The 17,856-nt window shown below is 45.7% G+C and overlaps 1 protein-coding gene across 1 annotated transcript; it reads left to right on the top strand.

Moving 5' to 3' along the window:
- The first annotated feature begins 1,558 nt into the window (after positions 1 to 1,558).
- On the top strand, positions 1,559 to 5,937 carry HOXD13 (homeobox D13). Its single transcript, XM_042441978.1, has 3 exons — positions 1,559 to 2,277; positions 2,321 to 2,622; positions 5,256 to 5,937. The coding sequence occupies exons 1-3, from the start codon at positions 1,778 to 1,780 to the stop codon at positions 5,504 to 5,506; spliced, it is 1,053 nt and encodes a 350-aa protein (XP_042297912.1). The 5' UTR covers positions 1,559 to 1,777; the 3' UTR covers positions 5,507 to 5,937.
- The last annotated feature ends 11,919 nt before the right edge of the window (positions 5,938 to 17,856 follow it).

Raw genomic sequence — 17,856 nt, 5'->3', positions numbered from 1 at the left:
ATTTCAGGTCCTTACAGGGGTTAGATGAGATTGCAGCCCTAGTGAAAATGACCTGAGAGCAATTGACGAAGCAGGCAATATGTGTATTTCCGTGTACATGGTCATCTGTACCTCCAGACACGTGAACAGGCTGATATCTCACGGACCTTACTTCGCCCTAAATTCGGATTAGGATCCAAAGAGCTATATGTTAGTCTGTAGAATCAGAACCAAAGGGATCTTGTAGCACCTTTGAGACTAACCGAAAGAAAGAAGTTGGCAGCATGAGTTTTCCGCAGACTTGTCTACTTCCTCAGATGCATATGGATTAGGGTCGTTAGGGAAACGTGTGCCAAACTGCAGAAGCCAGAACTTAGAATCGTTCAGTAGCCGCCTGTTTTCAAGTAGGGAGGCTTTTGGGAGTCTGGAAAGTCCCTCCGCAATTGGCGCTCATCCATTGTTTGGGTCCGAAGGTCGGGCAAATTTGGATGAGAAGGGTGAGCATGACCACTATGTTTATTATTTCCAGTGGCCAAGGAGAAACTACCTGGAACAGAACTGAAACACCTCTCCCTCAATAAAATAAAATAAAAGTTTTGAAACTTCAGGATTTTCTTTCCCATCTCAGTCTCCATCCAGTTCTTATCTGATGAGACAGCTACATTTTGTTTTTGTTTTTAATAAAAGACAATTAAAAGAATAAAAAAGGCATCCAGCCTGCCATCCTAATTCTTCCGAGGTGCTTCCCGGGGTTGAAAGGTTAATGTCTGCTTGCGGGGGATATGCGCCTGTAAGTGGGATCCCAAACTGCCAAGGTCGGCCCGGTTCTTTCATTGCTCCTTATGAACTGGCTCAAGATTTATGTCATTTTTTAGTATCCGAGGTCATCAAGGAGCAGTGGGGAGGGGCATATACGCTGTGTGTGTGTTTCCTTTAAAAAGAAGAGGGAGGGAGCTGGGGGAAGCAGAATAAAGCTGAATGGGTGTTTATGTGTGTCTGTATGCATACACATACATTGTATATACACATACATAAATATTTCTGTATATTAGCTGCTCCGTTCATTGCTCTCAGGTCGTTTAAACTAGAGCTACAATCTCATCCAACTCCTATAAGGACTTGAAAGGCGTACAGGCGCAGAGAAAGCCGTGTGTGTGTGTGTGTGTGTGTGTGTGTGTGTGTGTGTGTGTTTATATACACATACATACACATACACATACTTTATTCTGCTTCTCCCCCCCCCCTTTCCATCCCCCCTTCCTCCCTCTTCTTTTAAAGGGAAAAAAGCACCCTATGGATCTTCATGGGAGGACTGAACTACACACTTCCAAACAAAGTTTAGAAAGAGGGGAGGGGGAAGCCAGACTCTCAGCAATCCCTCCCCCTTACCCTTCCTCCCTCCCCCTCTCTCTTTCTCTGGCTCAGTTTCAGGGCCAGGGTCACGTGGGCGGCGCAGGCCAATGGGACGCTCCCTTTGCTCCTTGCGGAGCCAGAGGCTCTGCTGCTTTCCTCCCCCCTCCCAACGTGGCCTTAGTTTTTATAAACCATCCCGAGCGAAGCAAGAAGGGGAGGCCGCCTGTCCGCCCGCTTGCTTGCTTGCTTGCTTTCTTGCACCGCTGGGTTGCAAACCACCCCCCCACCCCCGCTTTCGCCCTTCGCACGCCATGAGCGCCGCTGGGCCTCCGCGGGGCCAAGACGGAGAGGAGGAGGAGGAGAAGAAGAAGAAGAAGGAGCAGCAGGAGCCCATCCAGCAAGAGGCGCCGGAGCAGGAGCAAAGGGACTCCTTTGCGCGGGAAGCATGAGCCGAGCAGCCGTCGGATGGGAGATGGAGGCACTCCGTGGAGACGCCGGAGGAGGAGGAGGAAGCAGCGGCAGCAGCAGCAGCAGTGGACAATGCCGCAGCTTCCTCTCGCCGCCGGTCTTCGGGGCCTCGGGGCCCCCATCCTCGGGGCGTCCAGGCGGCCCCCCTCTCCCTGGCTTCCCCTACGACCGCTCTTCCTCGGCCGGAGGGGCTCGGTCCTCCTCCTCTTCCTCCGAGGCCGCCCCTTCCAAGGACTGCTCCAGCGGCGGCGGAGGCCCCTCGACGGCTCCTTCCTCTTCTGCCTCGGCCGCAGCGGCCGCAGCAGCAGCACTAGGCTACCACCCGGGCTACCACCCCTTCGGGAACGGCTACTACAGCTGCCGCATGGCCCACGGGGTCGGGTTGCAGCAGAACGCTGCCCTCAAGGCCTCCCCGCACGCCGCCTTCCCCGTCGAGAAGTACATGGACGTGGCCAGCCTGGCCGGCACAAGCGTGCCTTCCTCGGGGGGGCGGCAGCGGAGGGGCAGGGGGCGGCGGAGGGGCCGGAGAGGTCTCCTCCCGGGCCAAGGAAGTTTCCTTCTACCAGGGCTATGCCGCTGCAGCCGCAGCAGCCGCCGCCGCCACAGGGGCCCCCTACCAGCATGTCCCCGCCGGCTACCTGGACGTGGTCTCCACCTTCGGCTCCGCGGCGGCTGCGGCGGCGGCCGGGGAGCCTCGCCACGAAACCTACATCTCCATGGAGGGCTACCAGTCATGGACGCTGGCCAATGGCTGGAACGGGCAGGTGTACTGCGCCAAGGACCAGGGCCAGGGCTCCCACTTTTGGAAGTCCTCCTTCCCAGGTAGGCAGGCGGCCAGCAAAGGAGGAGGAGGAGGAGGAGGAGGTCAACTGGACGGGAAGCGGCCAATGGGCTGCCCACTGAAGCCACAGGGAGGAGAGGAGAAGGGTGGGGAGGGGGAATGGTTCTCCAGCTGCTGACACAGAGAGACAGATCTTGACCTATCCGCACCGGGAGAGTTTGGGGCTGCCAATGGTTTGGGCTGCTCTGCCACCGCTTTAGAAACTCACCCGCCTCCAGACCCTGGTGAGGAGAGAGAAGCCCCACAAGAACTTTATAATTTTTTACGATTAGTTATGATAATGAGAATGCTAAAGAACGTGTGTCCCATCCTTACTTGTGTGTCAACAAAGTGAGTTGTTGCGCACCCTTTGTTGCCACTTTTTACGACTAAAACTGTGACTAAATTCCTCAGCACATTTGTTCTCCCGCCCAGACTTCCCGTCCCACTGACTTTTTTTCTTAAAGAAGTGCTTTTTTGCTCCTTGGTTGTTGTTATGCAAAGGGATCGTGTAGCCCCTTTGAGACTAACTGGAAGAAAGAAGCCGGTAGCATGAGCTTTGGTAGACTTCAGCCTACTTCTTCAGATGCATGCTTTTAAAACATGTATCTCAGGAAGTAAGGCTCAAATCTAGGAAAGCTCATGCTGCCATCTTCCTTCTTTCAGTTAGTCTCAAAGGAGCTACAAGATCCCTTTGCATACTGATTTTCCAGACTAGCACGGTTATATCTTCGAAAGCTATCTTTACTGTTGTTAATTGACATCAAGTCAGCACTGATTTACGGCAGCCCTATGAATTACAGACCTCCAAGGCTCCCTGTTATTAACTGCACTGCTTTGGTCTTGCAAACTCAGGGCCATAGCTTCCCAAATGGGGTGAATCCATCTGTAAAGAGGCTTTCCTCTTTCCTTGCTGCCTTTCACTTTACCGAACATTATCGCCTTTTCCTGAGGATTCTCGCAAGCAAGGGCTTTTAAATGGTTCAGACTTTGGCTGTGGTTGCATTATCTCCTGAGCTCGATGGGACTCACTTGGAGCAAGGCAACTTGGCCCTGGCCTGTTGTTACTGGTAGAGACTCACCCTGCTTTCTCTACAAAGTAGAGAAAGCAGGCTACCTCCTTTCTCCACAAGTTACAAGTTAGAGAAAGTAGGCTGTCTCTTTTCTCTACAAGTTACAAGTTAGAGAAAATAATCTATCTACTTTCTCTACCAGTTACAAGCTAGAGAAAGTACGCTATCTACTTTCTGTACAAGTTAGACAAAGTAGGCAATCTACCTTCTGTACAAGTTATAGAAACAAGGCTGTCTTCTTCCTCTACAACTTACAAGTTAGACAAAGTAGGCGATCTACTTTCTCTACAAGTTACAAGCTAGAGAAAGTACGCTATCTATTTTCTCTACAAATTAGACAAAGCAGGCAATCTACTCTCTGTACAAGTTAGGAAAAGCAGGATGTCTTCTTTCTCTACTAGTAACAAGTTTGAGAAAGTAGGTGATTTGCTTTCTGCACAAGTTAGAGAAAGAAGGCGATCTACTTTTTCTACAAGTTAAAGATAGTAGGCTTTGATCAAAATTAGCCCTCACCCCACTCCTAACTTTACCCGCCCCCGCCCCCAGTTATTCGCCAGGCGAGTGCCCTCTACTCATATGAGGAAGGTTGTGTGCCGAACTCGGTTCTATCTCTATTCAGTAACGAAGAAGCTCCGTGAGAAGGCTTCAGTGGGGCTTAGTCCCGAGAGGGGAAGAGTCCTGGATTTTTAGTTTCTCCTTCTCTCCGTGGCCCCTCCAGCACTTTAACTTTCCTTTCCCGTCCTCAGTTGGAAGTCGTTGTCAGGTTAGAAGAAACTTCCATGTGCAACGAGTTGAAAAGCAAGCTACGGCTGGGCCTGGAGGAAGATAGGCCTCTCTCTCCCCAGGGTTGTTGCGATCGTTTTACTGCCATTTGCTTTTCCGAGGCTGACCTAGAGCCTCCCTGCCCCGGCTGGCCCCTGTCCCAAGACACAGACAAAACTATCCTCGGAGGCCGGACACAGGGGTTACTCCGTGGAGTCCGGGAGCCAAACTCCCTCCCTCCTCAATAGTTGTTGCTGGTGTTGGGCGGGAGGGCCATATTTCTCTTTCCCTTACAATCTACACAAAGGAGAGGGTCGTGGAGATAAAAAGTCGAGAAGATAGCCGCTCTGAGAGCATTTCCAATCAGCTGGACATAAATACAACACAATAATAATGATGATGATAAATACATGCCGCAGTCCCCGCAAGTGGGCCCCAATCCTCCTCCCGCTCCCTTGCTTGCATTCCCCGCAAGGTCACCAGAGGTCCTCCTTTTTCCAGTTCATGCCCTACATTTCAACCTTTCCGTCCGGGAGAGATTCCAAAACGTCCTCCAGAAGCAGGGATTTATATTCCTATGAGTGTTTTGAGCTTTCATTGGGCCATGTCCATCCTTATTTGTGTGTGTGTGTGTGTGTGTGTGTGTGTGTGAAGGTCCTCCATTTGGCGGTGCCTGGGTGAGGAGCTAGCTGGTTTCCCAAGACCCCTCCATGGTGGTCTGGGAGATCCTGCCCTCCTCCTCCTTAATGTCCTCCCTTTCCTCTCTTCTTCCTCTTCTTCTCCTCCCTCCTCCTCCCTAGGGGACGTTGCACTAAACCAGCCGGACATGTGCGTCTACCGTCGGGGGCGCAAGAAGCGAGTGCCTTACACCAAGCTGCAGCTGAAGGAACTGGAGAGCGAGTACGCCCTCAACAAGTTCATCAACAAGGACAAGAGGCGGCGGATCTCCGCGGCCACCAACCTCTCGGAGAGGCAGGTCACCATCTGGTTCCAGAACCGCCGCGTCAAGGACAAGAAGATCGTCTCCAAGCTGAAGGACAATGTCTCCTGACCCGCCGCCTCGGACTCCAGCCACCCAGCCACCCACTATGGGCTCGGAAAGACTTACTCCTCCCTTTCTTTGAAAGACTTGAAATATATTTAATGTTTCTCCCTCGCCCTTTTAGTAAGGAGAACGATCCCCGCCTCCACACACCCCAGGAGAGCGCTTTTTTAGCCAAACGTTCGCCATTTCTTCGTGGATTTAATGGAATGCTGCAGTTCTTTTTTAAAACTTCCTTAATTTTTTTCCCTTTTTCCTTATATTTCGGTAGGTCCTGTTCCTCTTCCTCTCCCCCTTACCCCTCAGGCCTTTGTCCTGTGGAGAAGTGAACAGCCATGGACTTCTTAAAAGTGTAAACTAGATGGAGGAAATCCAGGTGCTAAAAGGGGGTTGCTGAGATTATATATAGATGACACAGATATCTCAGCCACACACACACACACACACACACACACACACACACACACACACACAGAGCCTGCTGGCGTTTGACCGAAGGCAATAACAATAATAATAATAACAATGAGTACAATGTAGCTGGGGTGATTGCCCCATTGCCCAAGTAAATGGAAATGGAGTCGGTGGGTAGCCACGGATCTCCTATTGTAAATGTGAAATAACGCGGAAAGGACTTCCAGTTCTCGGCAACCATCTTCCAAAACTTGACGCCACTAAAGTTCATCTAGAACCGGTGGTTCCTTTTTCCGAGGCTTTCCCTTCTGCGCCCTAAACAGAAGTAAGCTCTGTTGAAATTAAAACAATAACAACAACAACCCCGACTTACTCCTCTGTGAAACCTGCTCAGAATCGGGGTGCCACTCAATTTACAAGTAGCTCTTTTTTTAAAAAAGAAAAGTTTCTACATACATACATATATAGATATATATTAAAATATATATTTTAAGAAGTTACTGTTTCAGAGTGGGCCTGGGAATTAAGGTCCCCGCCTTCCTCACTTTCGCTGGCAAATAGGCTGTCTTTGTGCTCGGTTCAATAGGTTCATGCTTTGTGTAGAAGCCGAAGGGATGGATGGTCTGGACCCAGTTAGCTGGGGAGACCCAGCCTTGTTGTGGCATGTTTACTGGCGAATAAGTCCACCAGGTTCGTTCCCCCAGAAAAAATGGCAAGGACACTAGCCTAGGTACTGCGTTGAAATCAATGGGATTTTAAAGTTTTCTCAGTTGACTGTATCGTGCTTAGGGTTTTTGGGGGGGGGGGGGGGGCTGGTTGTTGTTGTGGTGGTGGTGCTTTTTTCTGGGGGATAAGAGTGATTGGTTTGCTGTTCCACCTACACAGTGGGCGACCTGCACTTCCTATCTGGGCCTGTTTCATTAGGCCTTTTACGTTCTTGTACTGAGAGCTGGGAGACCACCCGAGAAACGAACCAACGTTTGCATTAATATCAACCACATTTGCCTCTTTAGCCAGCGCAGTTTAACAACAGCAGCAACAACAACAACAACAACAACAGGCAATGGCCTGGTGTGCCAAGGGTATTAAGCCGACCGTGCCTATATGTTTGGTTGTATAAAGGTGTGTATAAATCGATGTGTATTTTTATATAAATTTTGAGCCCCTGGTTTCTTCTTTTGTCTCTACCGCGAGTGCAAAACGCCTTCTCTTTAAACCTCTCCTGGCACTCTTCAAAAACGTGGTTGCGTTAGTTTGGAAAATCTAACACAAGGGATCTCAAAAGGGCTACAAGATCCCTTTGGATAGTGACTTTCCTGGCACTGACTGGGAAAAAAGGTTGGTCGGAGGAAGGGACTCCGCCAACTCCGTGAAAAGGATGTTAGCCAATAAATGCCAACCAAAGGGTGGAGGCTGAGGGAAGTAGTTCTACCTGACCTTGTCCCTGGCGCCTGGCCTTTTATTTCCGGGTCCTTCTCCTCGCATTTGAGTGCCTCCCTTATTAACCCAGATGTGGAAAACCAATGCTCCCACGGCAGGTGGGCAGCAAGGTCAGCTTGCTCTAGGGCAGGTTCAACAAGTCCCCTTTCCGCCCCAGACTCCGGGTTTTATACTCCAGTGCTTACTAGGTGGGACTTACTTAGGAGTAGGGTGTGCATAGGGTAGGGATATGGGGCTGCCATGCTATACACTGAACCTGAGAGTAAGCATTTCATTCCCTTAGCTATTCCTGTTTTTGTTGTCGTTGGTTGCCTTCAAGTCATTTCTGACTTATGACGACCCTAAGACGGCTCTCCCAATGGGGTTTTCTCCTCAAGGTCTCATTTTTACTCTTTTCACCTCTTAAGGAGTTTTCCTCAAAGTAACTGCATACAGGGGTGTAAGTAGGAAAGGCAAACGAATGGTCTTGCTTCTCTATATAAGAATCCTGTATATGTCCTTACTCTAAACCTGAATTTTTCCTTCAGCCCCGAGATTTCTAGCATTACAGAGACTGGAGACATTAAGAATAGTTCACGCACCTAGAACTCTTCTATTTGCTGTGTTAGCATTCATTCACTTGGGAACTCAGTCTACTTCTTTTCTTTGCTTGACTAAACAGTATTTTTAATGCTCAAGTGTTATCCCTGGATATGAAATGTTAAGTTACTGCAAAACTAGAAATTTCGGAACTGACGGAAAAAGTCATTTGGGGAGGTAGAGTTCTTATGGCTATAGCTATACTTCTGCGAGTGTGTGTGGACTGAAGCCTGGAGGCCACCTGTAAAAGCATAAACTGGAACGGGGAACAAAAACATAAACAGCTTTAATGGTCAGTGACATGAGAAATGTCTTGTAGAGGAATGAGTCTGACAAATTTTCAGTTTAGCCTTTGCAGTGAGAAATTGACATACTTGGGTTATGCCTTTTTTAAAATGCAATACTTAACAAAATCTTTGCTCTCTCTATCATATGACACTAGTTGATTCTAGCTCCTTGGCCTACATCCAGGTCTTAGTCCCAGCTGGAGAAGGTCCATTGGATCGATTGCTGACCGTGTGTAAATCCCATTGATGCAACAAGTGGGGACTCTAGGAATTAGATGTAGGGCATTGACTGCCAATGAAAACAGGGCTCGATCCAGTAACGCATTTAAATGCAACTGGTAGGAGGAGAGGAGAGAGGACTGCAGTTCTGTGCACTTTTAATGGGGCTGCATTGCAACAAACCCACTTAAATGGATAAGGTCGGTCTTTCAGCTTGAAGTCAATGGGACAAATAAGTTTAACTTTGCGGTATTCATTGCTTTCACGGCTAGCCATTTCCAAATGCCAAATTCTTGTTTAATTGTCCCTCTTTTACACAAGCAAAACAAAGCACCACCTTCCCTTGGTAAAAGGTCGTGCAATCAAAGGATCTTACAAATGTCCCAGCTCCTTTATCTTATCTCAGTGCCAGTTTTGTAATTGGATGACTTCTGGGCTCTTTGAATGGTTTCATGTATCAGTGCAATTGTTTTTCCCTGTGCATCGGGAATGTCTGGGGAGAAATGATGTTGGAGGGAGCATTTTCCATTTCTTTCCACTCCCCTCTTTATTAAATCTCCACCCTCCCCTCCCTTCATTTAAAACTCCCCTTTATTTTTATTTTTAAACCAAACATCTTTAGGACACGCATTTTGAACAGCTGGTTCCAAGGGGTCTGCGGGAACAAATGTCCTCCTTGTTCATGTTTCAGAAAACTACAACACACAGCTTGATAAGAGGTATCCCCTTTCAAACACCCAAAGGAAAAATGCATCTGAAGGATGGACACTAATAATAAATACGTTTATTATACTTCATTATAATACACTTTATGAAAACATTTCTGCAACCACAAGGAGTAATGCAAGACAAACACAAGCCAAATTAATCCGTTCTGAGACAACTGTTGAAATCTGCAGGACTTAATGGATGAGGTCTGTGAGCCAGAACCCGCCTCGATCTGCAGGGATATAAATTATTATTATATTTGATGATTATTATTATTATGTGGCAATGTAGAGTATAAAATCAACAACAATAACAAAGTTAAATATTGCTAGTGAAAATAATAATAATAACAACAACAATAATAATATTTATTTGTATCCCACCTCTCCCTGTATTGGATCGTAATTTTTTTAAATCGCCACTGCCTTTCTTTTTGGATGCTCCATGCCTGTATAAAGAAAGAAAGAAGAAGGGGGGGGGAACAATTTTGATTTATCAAATCTTAACACATCAAACTTTTCCCAACATTTTCACATTAAATAATAATAATAATAATAATAATAATAATAATATTGATTTGATTTTATCACTTGTATTCTCCTCTGTGTCTCCCTTTCTCTTTTTACAATTTGGAATGCATTTCTTCTACATGAACTCCTCCAGCTTTCAGACTCCAGTCCCAATTGCTCTCCGTTACAGGCAAGAGAAAGTTTACTTTGCTGGGTATATAGTTGGTGCAAATGGTCGGGGGAGGGAAAAGGGGGAGGGAGGCATGTGACTGAAACATGAACTGCAGTTGCCCTCCTGAAATCACTTACTCAAGAGAGACTCACCCTGCAGAAGGCTCCAGACGATATAAATAAGCAAAAGAGTTACCTCCTACCTCAATCCGATGAATCCGAAGAAGAGGAGACCCAGGGAAGCAGTAAGGTTTACTTAAGTGTGGGTTCCAAAGTCTAGTATCAGTTCAGTGGCTTTACTTTAGTCGCGATAAACCAACAAGACCTAGGCCTTGCTTTGCAAAAATGCAAGATACAGATGGAACACGCCCCCCCCCCCCAAATCCCTCGATGAACTTGAAACTTGCTCACTCCACAGAGGCTCTTTGCTCATAAATGAAACCAAAAGTTCAGGGAAGGAGGGGAAGACACACACAGAGACTGAACTAGAGAAGGATACCAAAGCACATTGGAAGCCTCCCTTGCAAGCAGCCAAGGTCCCTGCGACTGTAGAAAGCTACTGAGCCCTACAAGGGCAGGGTGACCCCAGTCCCTCCTTTTCCAAGATATGTCCTCCTTTTCAACCTTCTGCCCTGGAGAGGAATTCCAAAATGTCCTCCATTCTGATAATCACTAAGAAGCATGGATTATAAGGCTAGAGTGTTTGTAAAAGGGTGCCTTTAGCTGTTGTTTGTGGTCTCCATTTTTCTCAAATGTCCTCCATTGCATGCTGTACAATCCCAACATGCTTCCCTTTCCCCGAGGAAATGAGAAAGCGTGGATTACGGTGCAAATGGGGGGCTGTAATGAGGTCACCGACACGTTCCTGTATCTTTCCTTGGCTAGTTACTACTCTTCTTTGGCACCATTTTCCAGGACCTTCGGATCTGCTAGATAACTCCTCTTTTCCCTTTATTCGGGAGTATTTGGCTTTCTGATAAACGCGTGGCCCGCTAGCACCTAAAAGCAACAAGAGGCCAACAAGAACGACAACAAATCCTCTCGAAAATGCAGGGTAGTTTTGCAGTAATCAATGGCTGCAGGCAAAACACAAAGGGACTTGCTGTTGGGGGTTTCCTCTGCAAAAATCTCCGCATTGCTGCCTCTTCTATGGGACAATACCGCCATCTGCTGGACAAACCGCGGCATAGACTCTGGACTGGAGAAATCCCAGCCAGAAGCAGGAATGCCTTCAGTGGCACAACTTGCATCCTACATAATAGAGTTGGAAGAGACCACAAGGGCCATTCAGTCTAATCCTCTTCTGCCATGCAGGAACACTGGTCAAAGCACTCCCGAGAGATAGCCATCCATCCATCCTCTGCTTACAAACCTCAAAACAAGGAGATTTCACCAGTCTCTCAGGCAAGGTTTTCCACTGTCAAACAGCTCTTACTGTCAGGAAGTTCATAGAATCATAGAACTGTAGAGTTGGAAGAGACCACAAGGGCCATCCAGTCCAACCCCATTCTTCCATGCAGGAACTCTCAATCAAAGCATCCCTGACAGGTGGCCATCCAGCCTCTGCTTGAAGACCTCTAAGGAAGGAGACTCCACCACTCTCCGAGGAAGGAGTGTGTTCCACTGTTGAACAGCCCTTAATGTCAGGAAGTTCCTCCTAATGTTGAGGTGGAATCTCTTTTTCCTGCAGCTTGCATCCATTGTTCCAGGTCGTGTTCTCTGGAGCAGCAGAAAACAAGCTTGATCCCTCCTCAACATGACATCCCTTCAAATATTTAAACAGGGCTATTGTATCTCCTCTTAATCCTCTCTTCTCCAGGTGTAACATACTCAGCTCCCTAAACGAGAAGCATAAGGCATGGTTTCCAGGCCCTTCACCATTTTGGTCACCCTCCTCTGGACACATATCCAGCGGTAGCTCTGTTGGCCATATAGTAAAGCACACTATCATCCAAAGTCCACAAGACAGAGTTGGAAGAGACCTCAAGGGTCATCCAATCCAACCCCATGCACTGTTGAACAGCCCTTACTGTCAGGAAGTTCCTTCTAATGTTTAGGCAGAATCTTTTTTTCCTGTAGTTCTTCATCAGGCAAAGGTGTTTAAAATGCTTTGTTGTTGCTGCTGTGTGCTTTTAAATCATTTCTGACTTATGGCGACCTTAAGACAGCCCTATCATGGGGTTTTCTTGGCAAGTTTCTTCAGAAGGGGTTTGCCTTGGCCATTGTCTGAGGCTGAGAGAGTGTGACTTGCCTGAGGTTACACAGTGGGTTTCATGGCTGAGCTGAAAATCGAACCCAGGTTTCCAGAGTCACAGTCCAACCTTCAAACCACCACATCATGCTGGGTCATTAATGAAACGAAAACTTTGGGGGAGTGAGGGAAGACACATACACAAGTTAAAAATGATACATGAGAACACACACACACACACACACACAATGATGTTAGTTATAGCCCTGCATTTGGTCAAGATATTGTAGTTGTAGTCCTTAGTTCAGATGGTATGGAAGGATATTTATACAGTTAGGCCCCTCTTCCTTTTGGTTATGTGGTGCTGGAAGACTCAGTCCAGGAAACAAACTTAAAATCCATTTGCAAGACAAAAGACTACTGCCTTTGAGATGCAGTTTGTCTCAAATCCTTTGTGAGGCCACATCCCCTTGTGAACTTTCATATTGTAATTGAAAGGACATGCCAGTAAAGGCAAACAGGGTGGGTGCCTCTTTTCCTTGATAACTGTGTTCCTTGGAACCATCTCATATAAGACTATTTTGATAAATGTTCTGAATATCCATTTGTGTGTGTGTGTGCCTTCAAGTCTTTTCTGACTTGTGGTAACCCTAAGGCAAACCTATCATGGGTTTGTTTTTTGTGGTTGTTTTTTGTTTTTGTTTTGCAAGATTTGTTCAGGGGAGGTTTGCCATTACCATCAGTTAGGAACATCTTTACTCTGAAGCAAGCCTCCACATGGGATAAATAAACCCTAGAGAGACCCATGCTTGTGGAATTTTTCATGCAACTCATGGGGGTCATATCTAAGTAAGCATGGCCAGGACTGAGATAATTGGTATCATCCTAACTAGGTTCATACTCATCAGAAAGTAAATAGGTCTCCTTCACACTCTTTAGGCTGGGAGTATAACCCACATTTGTAATTTGGTTGTACTTACAATTATCCTTACTGATTTAGAAATGTAAAATAGCATGGAAGTGATTCAAAGAACTCTTCCCTTCTTTCTTCAACTTATTTCCCTATTGTTTAACTCAAGATTTATTAGTGCTTTAGGGCTTTTGCTTCTGTAGTCCCATAAAAATACTTTGAAGAATGAGTCACTGTTCTTTCTGGTAGCTGAGTGGGCCACTCCATTGGTGTGTACACTAGAGAACTTCATACACACACACACACACACACACACAGAGAGAGAGAGAGAGAGAGAGAGAGATATGAAAAGAGAAGATACAGGCCTCAGTACTGTTGCTATACATCACTCCAATAGGCCCATTGAATCAATGAGTTTTACTTGATGGTTGTTTCATTATTCTACAGTACATTCAATAGGACTAGGAATGAGGTGAAAATAAATACTCTCAAGGCGCCAGATCCTGTCTGATCTTGGAAGCTAAGCAGGGTCAGCTCTGGTTAGTACTTGGATAGGAAACCACCAAGGAATTCCAGGTGCTGTAGGCTATATTTCAGAGGAAGGAACTGGCAAAACCAAAACAGGGTATTGCTTGCCTAATAAAAACCTGATGGAGTTTATGTTGGGTAGAGGAACTTTTGCATACTGAGACCTTCTAGGACCTTAGAGATGCATGTTTGTGGTAATTCCCTGCCTGTGTTTACACACACATACACACTCTCTTCCTCTGGAGCACACCTTCCTTTGCCCCAGTCACCATTATCTTTTCTCCTCTTCAGCCTGCTGCTCCTTTTAGGATGTGATAAAGCTCCTTTTGAATACTTTCCACTAAATAGCATGTAGACCTTGTACTTCTTTTTACCTTGGCATGAGGCTGTGCCTGTGTAAAACTATTGTTATGTTATTTTAAATGAAGACTCTGCTTTGCTTCTTACTGCTAGGGCTGCTTTGGCTGGCCTTGCTGTTTCTCTCAAGCTTTGTTGTATAGGGCTCTGCTAAGGAGATCCACCAAATCTCTTTGCATGCTTTTTACTAAAACTCTAACAATTTATGGGGCCGCCATAAGTGGGCAGGCACTGCAAGGCACATACACACAGGGATGAGGCCTGTGTAGTCCGTTCTCCCTCTCTCCCCCTTGTCCAGCTTTGTATATCCAGTTTACTTTCTTCAGATTCAAAGATAGCTAGCCACATTGAGTGGGAAATATTTTCACATGAAGGTCTTTGAACACATACACATCCAGACTAGCAGCTGAAGCTTCAGCAGGTTGATTGGGAGGAAAATCCTTCTTAATAGGCTGTGTTCTTTAGTCCTGTGTGCTGCTAACTGTGGCCTCTGTCAGTGGAAAACTAGGGGTGAAGTGAGATGTGTGGGGTGGGTGCGGGAGAGGTAATACTCTCTGAAGTCTGCAGGGCTTGTTGCCCAGAGGATGTGCATAGTTTCCAATGACTACACAGGCTACGACATGGAAATAAGTGACAAATCCATCCGGGTTTTTTGCTTAGTAAATATTGTTTGGATGGGGGCTAAAGTATGAAATAGGCACAGTGTGTTCTTTTACTGAGAGCCAGCATGATGTTAGTAGTTTGAGTGATGGACTGGGATTCAGGCAGACCAGGGTTCAAATTCCCACCGAGCCTAGAAGCCCACTTCAAGACCTTGGACAAGTCCCACCTTCTCAGCCTCAGATGAAGGCAAGCCCCCTCTAAACAAACCTTGCCACGAAAATACTGATAGGTTACCTTAAGGCAGACATGAGTTGAAGACATACAACAGATTATTTTGCTATGAGAAAGCCTGTTGAAACAACCCAGTTGTTCCTGGGTTCTATTTTATTTTTTTGTCACTTTTGACAAACTGGTCCTGTTTGTTTGTGTCTTGTTTTTTTCTTTCTCTCTCTATCTACTTGTTCAAATACCTTTCTGGAAATGGAATAAAAGAGAGGGAAAAGATCAAGGGAAGTCATAGTGCTACTGTATTCTGCTTTGGTCAGACCCCACCTGGAATAACAATGTGTCCAGTTCTGGGCACCGCAATTCAAAAAGGACACTGAGAAACTGGAGCGTGTCCAAAGGAGGGCAACTAAAATGGTGAAGGGTCTGGAAACCATGTCCTATAAGGAAAGACTTAGGGAGCTGGGGATGTTTAGCCTGGAGAAGAGAAGGTTAAGGGGTGATATAATAGCCCTGTTTAAATACTTGAAGGGATATTGTCATATTGAGGAGGGAGCAAGCTTGTTTTCTGCTGCTCCAGAGAATAGGACCCGGAACAATGGATGCAAACTACAGGAAAAGAGATTCCACCTCAACATTAGGAAAAACTTCCTGACAGCAAGGGCTGTTCAACAGTGGAACGCACTCCTTCCTCGGAGTGTAGGAGTCTCCTTCCTTGGAGGTCTTCAAACGGAGGCTTGGTGGACACCTGTCAGGGATGCTTTGATTGAGAGTTCCTGCATGGCAGAATGGGGTTGGACTGGATGGCCCTTGCAGCCTCTTCCAGCTCTACGATTCTATGAGAGAGACTAAACTAAGAATGCAATCGTACATGCCCTTATCTGGGAGTAAGCCCTCCTGAACACCAGTATGTTTCTGCATATCCCTCCTTGGGTGAAATGAGCAGCAGAACCTGCCCTCCTGCTATGACTGTGGGCTTCCTATAGGTAGCTCTCTCATCCAGGGTTCCTTAACCTGGTGCACACAGTTATCTGTAAATCTTGCTCTGCCCTACGCTCCAGTTTCTTCTTGTTGTGTGCCCACTTATGGCGACCCTAAGGTGAAATTATGGGGTTGTCTTTTCTTTTCTTTTCTTTTTTGGAAATATTTTTCTTTATTAGTATTATAACCTACTTACAATAATATAAGAAGACTTTTACATAATATTCCACATATATATGATATATCACATTAGCTATCCATTCTTTATTACCTTATCTAAGTCTAATTCTTATCCAACCATTTAATATTAATTAAATCAGTAATTTAAAAAAACACACACATAAAATTGTTATTAATATCTTCATTCCTCTTACTTCTTCTTTATCATGAGGTTTTCTTGACAAGATGCCACTGCCATCCTCTGAGGCTGAGAGAGTGAGACTTGCCCAAGGTCACCCAGTGGGTCTCATAGCTGAGCAGGGATTCAAACACGGTCCTCCAAAGTCATAGTCCAAGGCTCAAACTACTACACTGTGCTGGCTCTTTCAAAAATACAATACTTCGGTGAATAAATCTTTGCATTATAGTAAAATGTGAAGGGCCAGATCCAGATAAAATTTAAGCACTCTTCAGTCTCATTCATTCCCAGTGGGAGACTTTATATGGCATCGTTGCTTGTTGTGTCCTTAGGTGCCTTCCAGGCTACTCCAGCTTATGTCATGGGTTTTCTTGGCAAGAGGCGGTTTGCCATTGCCTTCTTCCGAGGCTGAGAGAGTGTGACTTCCTAGTCACTTAGTGGGTTTCTATGATCCATTTGAACCCTGGTCTCCCAAAGTCCTAATCCAGCCCCCAAGCCAGTATACTGCACTTGCCTAACTCCTGTTTATACCTCCCACTAATCTGGATCTGAAAGTACTTAACGTTTAGATCCTATACCACTTTACTCGGAATCAGTATGTAGAACGATCTGGTAGCACCTTTGAAACCAAGGCCCAAAACACATTGTAGAAATAATCCAGTTTGAGACCGCTTTAACTGCCTTGGCTCAATGCTAGGGAATTCTGGGAACAGTAGTTTTGGGAGACATTTAGCCTTCTCTGTCAGAGTTTTGGTGCCACAACAAACTACACTTTCCAGGACTTCCTAGCACTGAGCCAGGGCAGTTAGAGCGGTCTCAAACTGGATTATTTCTGCAGTGTGTTTTGGACCTAACTGAAAGAAAGACGTTGGCAGCGTGAGTTTTCCTAGATTTCAGTCCACTTCCTCAGATGGAAGGACGCCTTGGATAGACGAATAGCTGAAAACTTTATTCCAGAGTATATTTCAAACTACGGTTGTTTGGAGGAAGTGTAAGAAAAACATGTAATAACAGCGTCGTCGTTTTCATTTCAAAGGTCTAGTGGTTCAGTAACACTTAGTTTTTATTTGTGAGTGTGGGAAACCTTGAATACATTACAAGCGTCCCAATCTCCCTTTACCGCTAAGCAGCTCTGCTTTGAAGGACAGTTTCAGCCCAATAAACTGGGAAGCCTGGCAGATTTCAAGGGAGTGAGAGACAGCCACTTCAGGCTGCAGTTCTGTGCACAGCTACTGCGGAGTCAGTCCCGATCCACAAAGTGGGTTTGGCTTCCGGGAAACATACCAAGCCTAGGAGGGCATATTCAGTGGCTTTAAAAACGTGGTCCTTATTGACCTTCGTACCTATATACATCCTTTTGTGTGTACACGTGAACAGAAAGGGGGCATTTTTAAAGCATCAGACAGTCACTTATCTAAATCTATTCTGGATCCCAGAAGGAGAAAAATAATTATCTACATATATTAGATATGTGTGTGTGTGTGTGTATTATCTAGATAATCCCAGAAGGAGGCGGTTAATTATCTAGATAATATAGCTATATAGCTATATTATCTAGATAATTAACTGCCTCCTTCTGGGATGAAGAGCCAGTGGGATAATTATAGATATAGATATAGATATATTGCTATTATCTATATCTATATCTATATCTATATCTATATATTATCTAGATAATTAACTGCCTCCTTCTGGGATGAAGAGCCAGTGGGATAATTATAGTTATAGATATAGATATATTGCTATTATCTATATCTATATCTATATCTATATATTATCTAGATAATTAACTGCCTCCTTCTGGGATGAAGAGCCAGTGGGATAATTATAGATATAGATATAGATATATTGCTATTATCTATATCTATATCTATATCTATAT

This window comes from Sceloporus undulatus, chromosome 1, assembly GCF_019175285.1.
Source record: "Sceloporus undulatus isolate JIND9_A2432 ecotype Alabama chromosome 1, SceUnd_v1.1, whole genome shotgun sequence".
NCBI lineage: Eukaryota > Metazoa > Chordata > Lepidosauria > Squamata > Phrynosomatidae > Sceloporus > Sceloporus undulatus.
The sequence above is the reverse complement of the archived record's forward strand: the minus strand, read 5'-3'. Positions and strand labels throughout refer to the sequence as shown.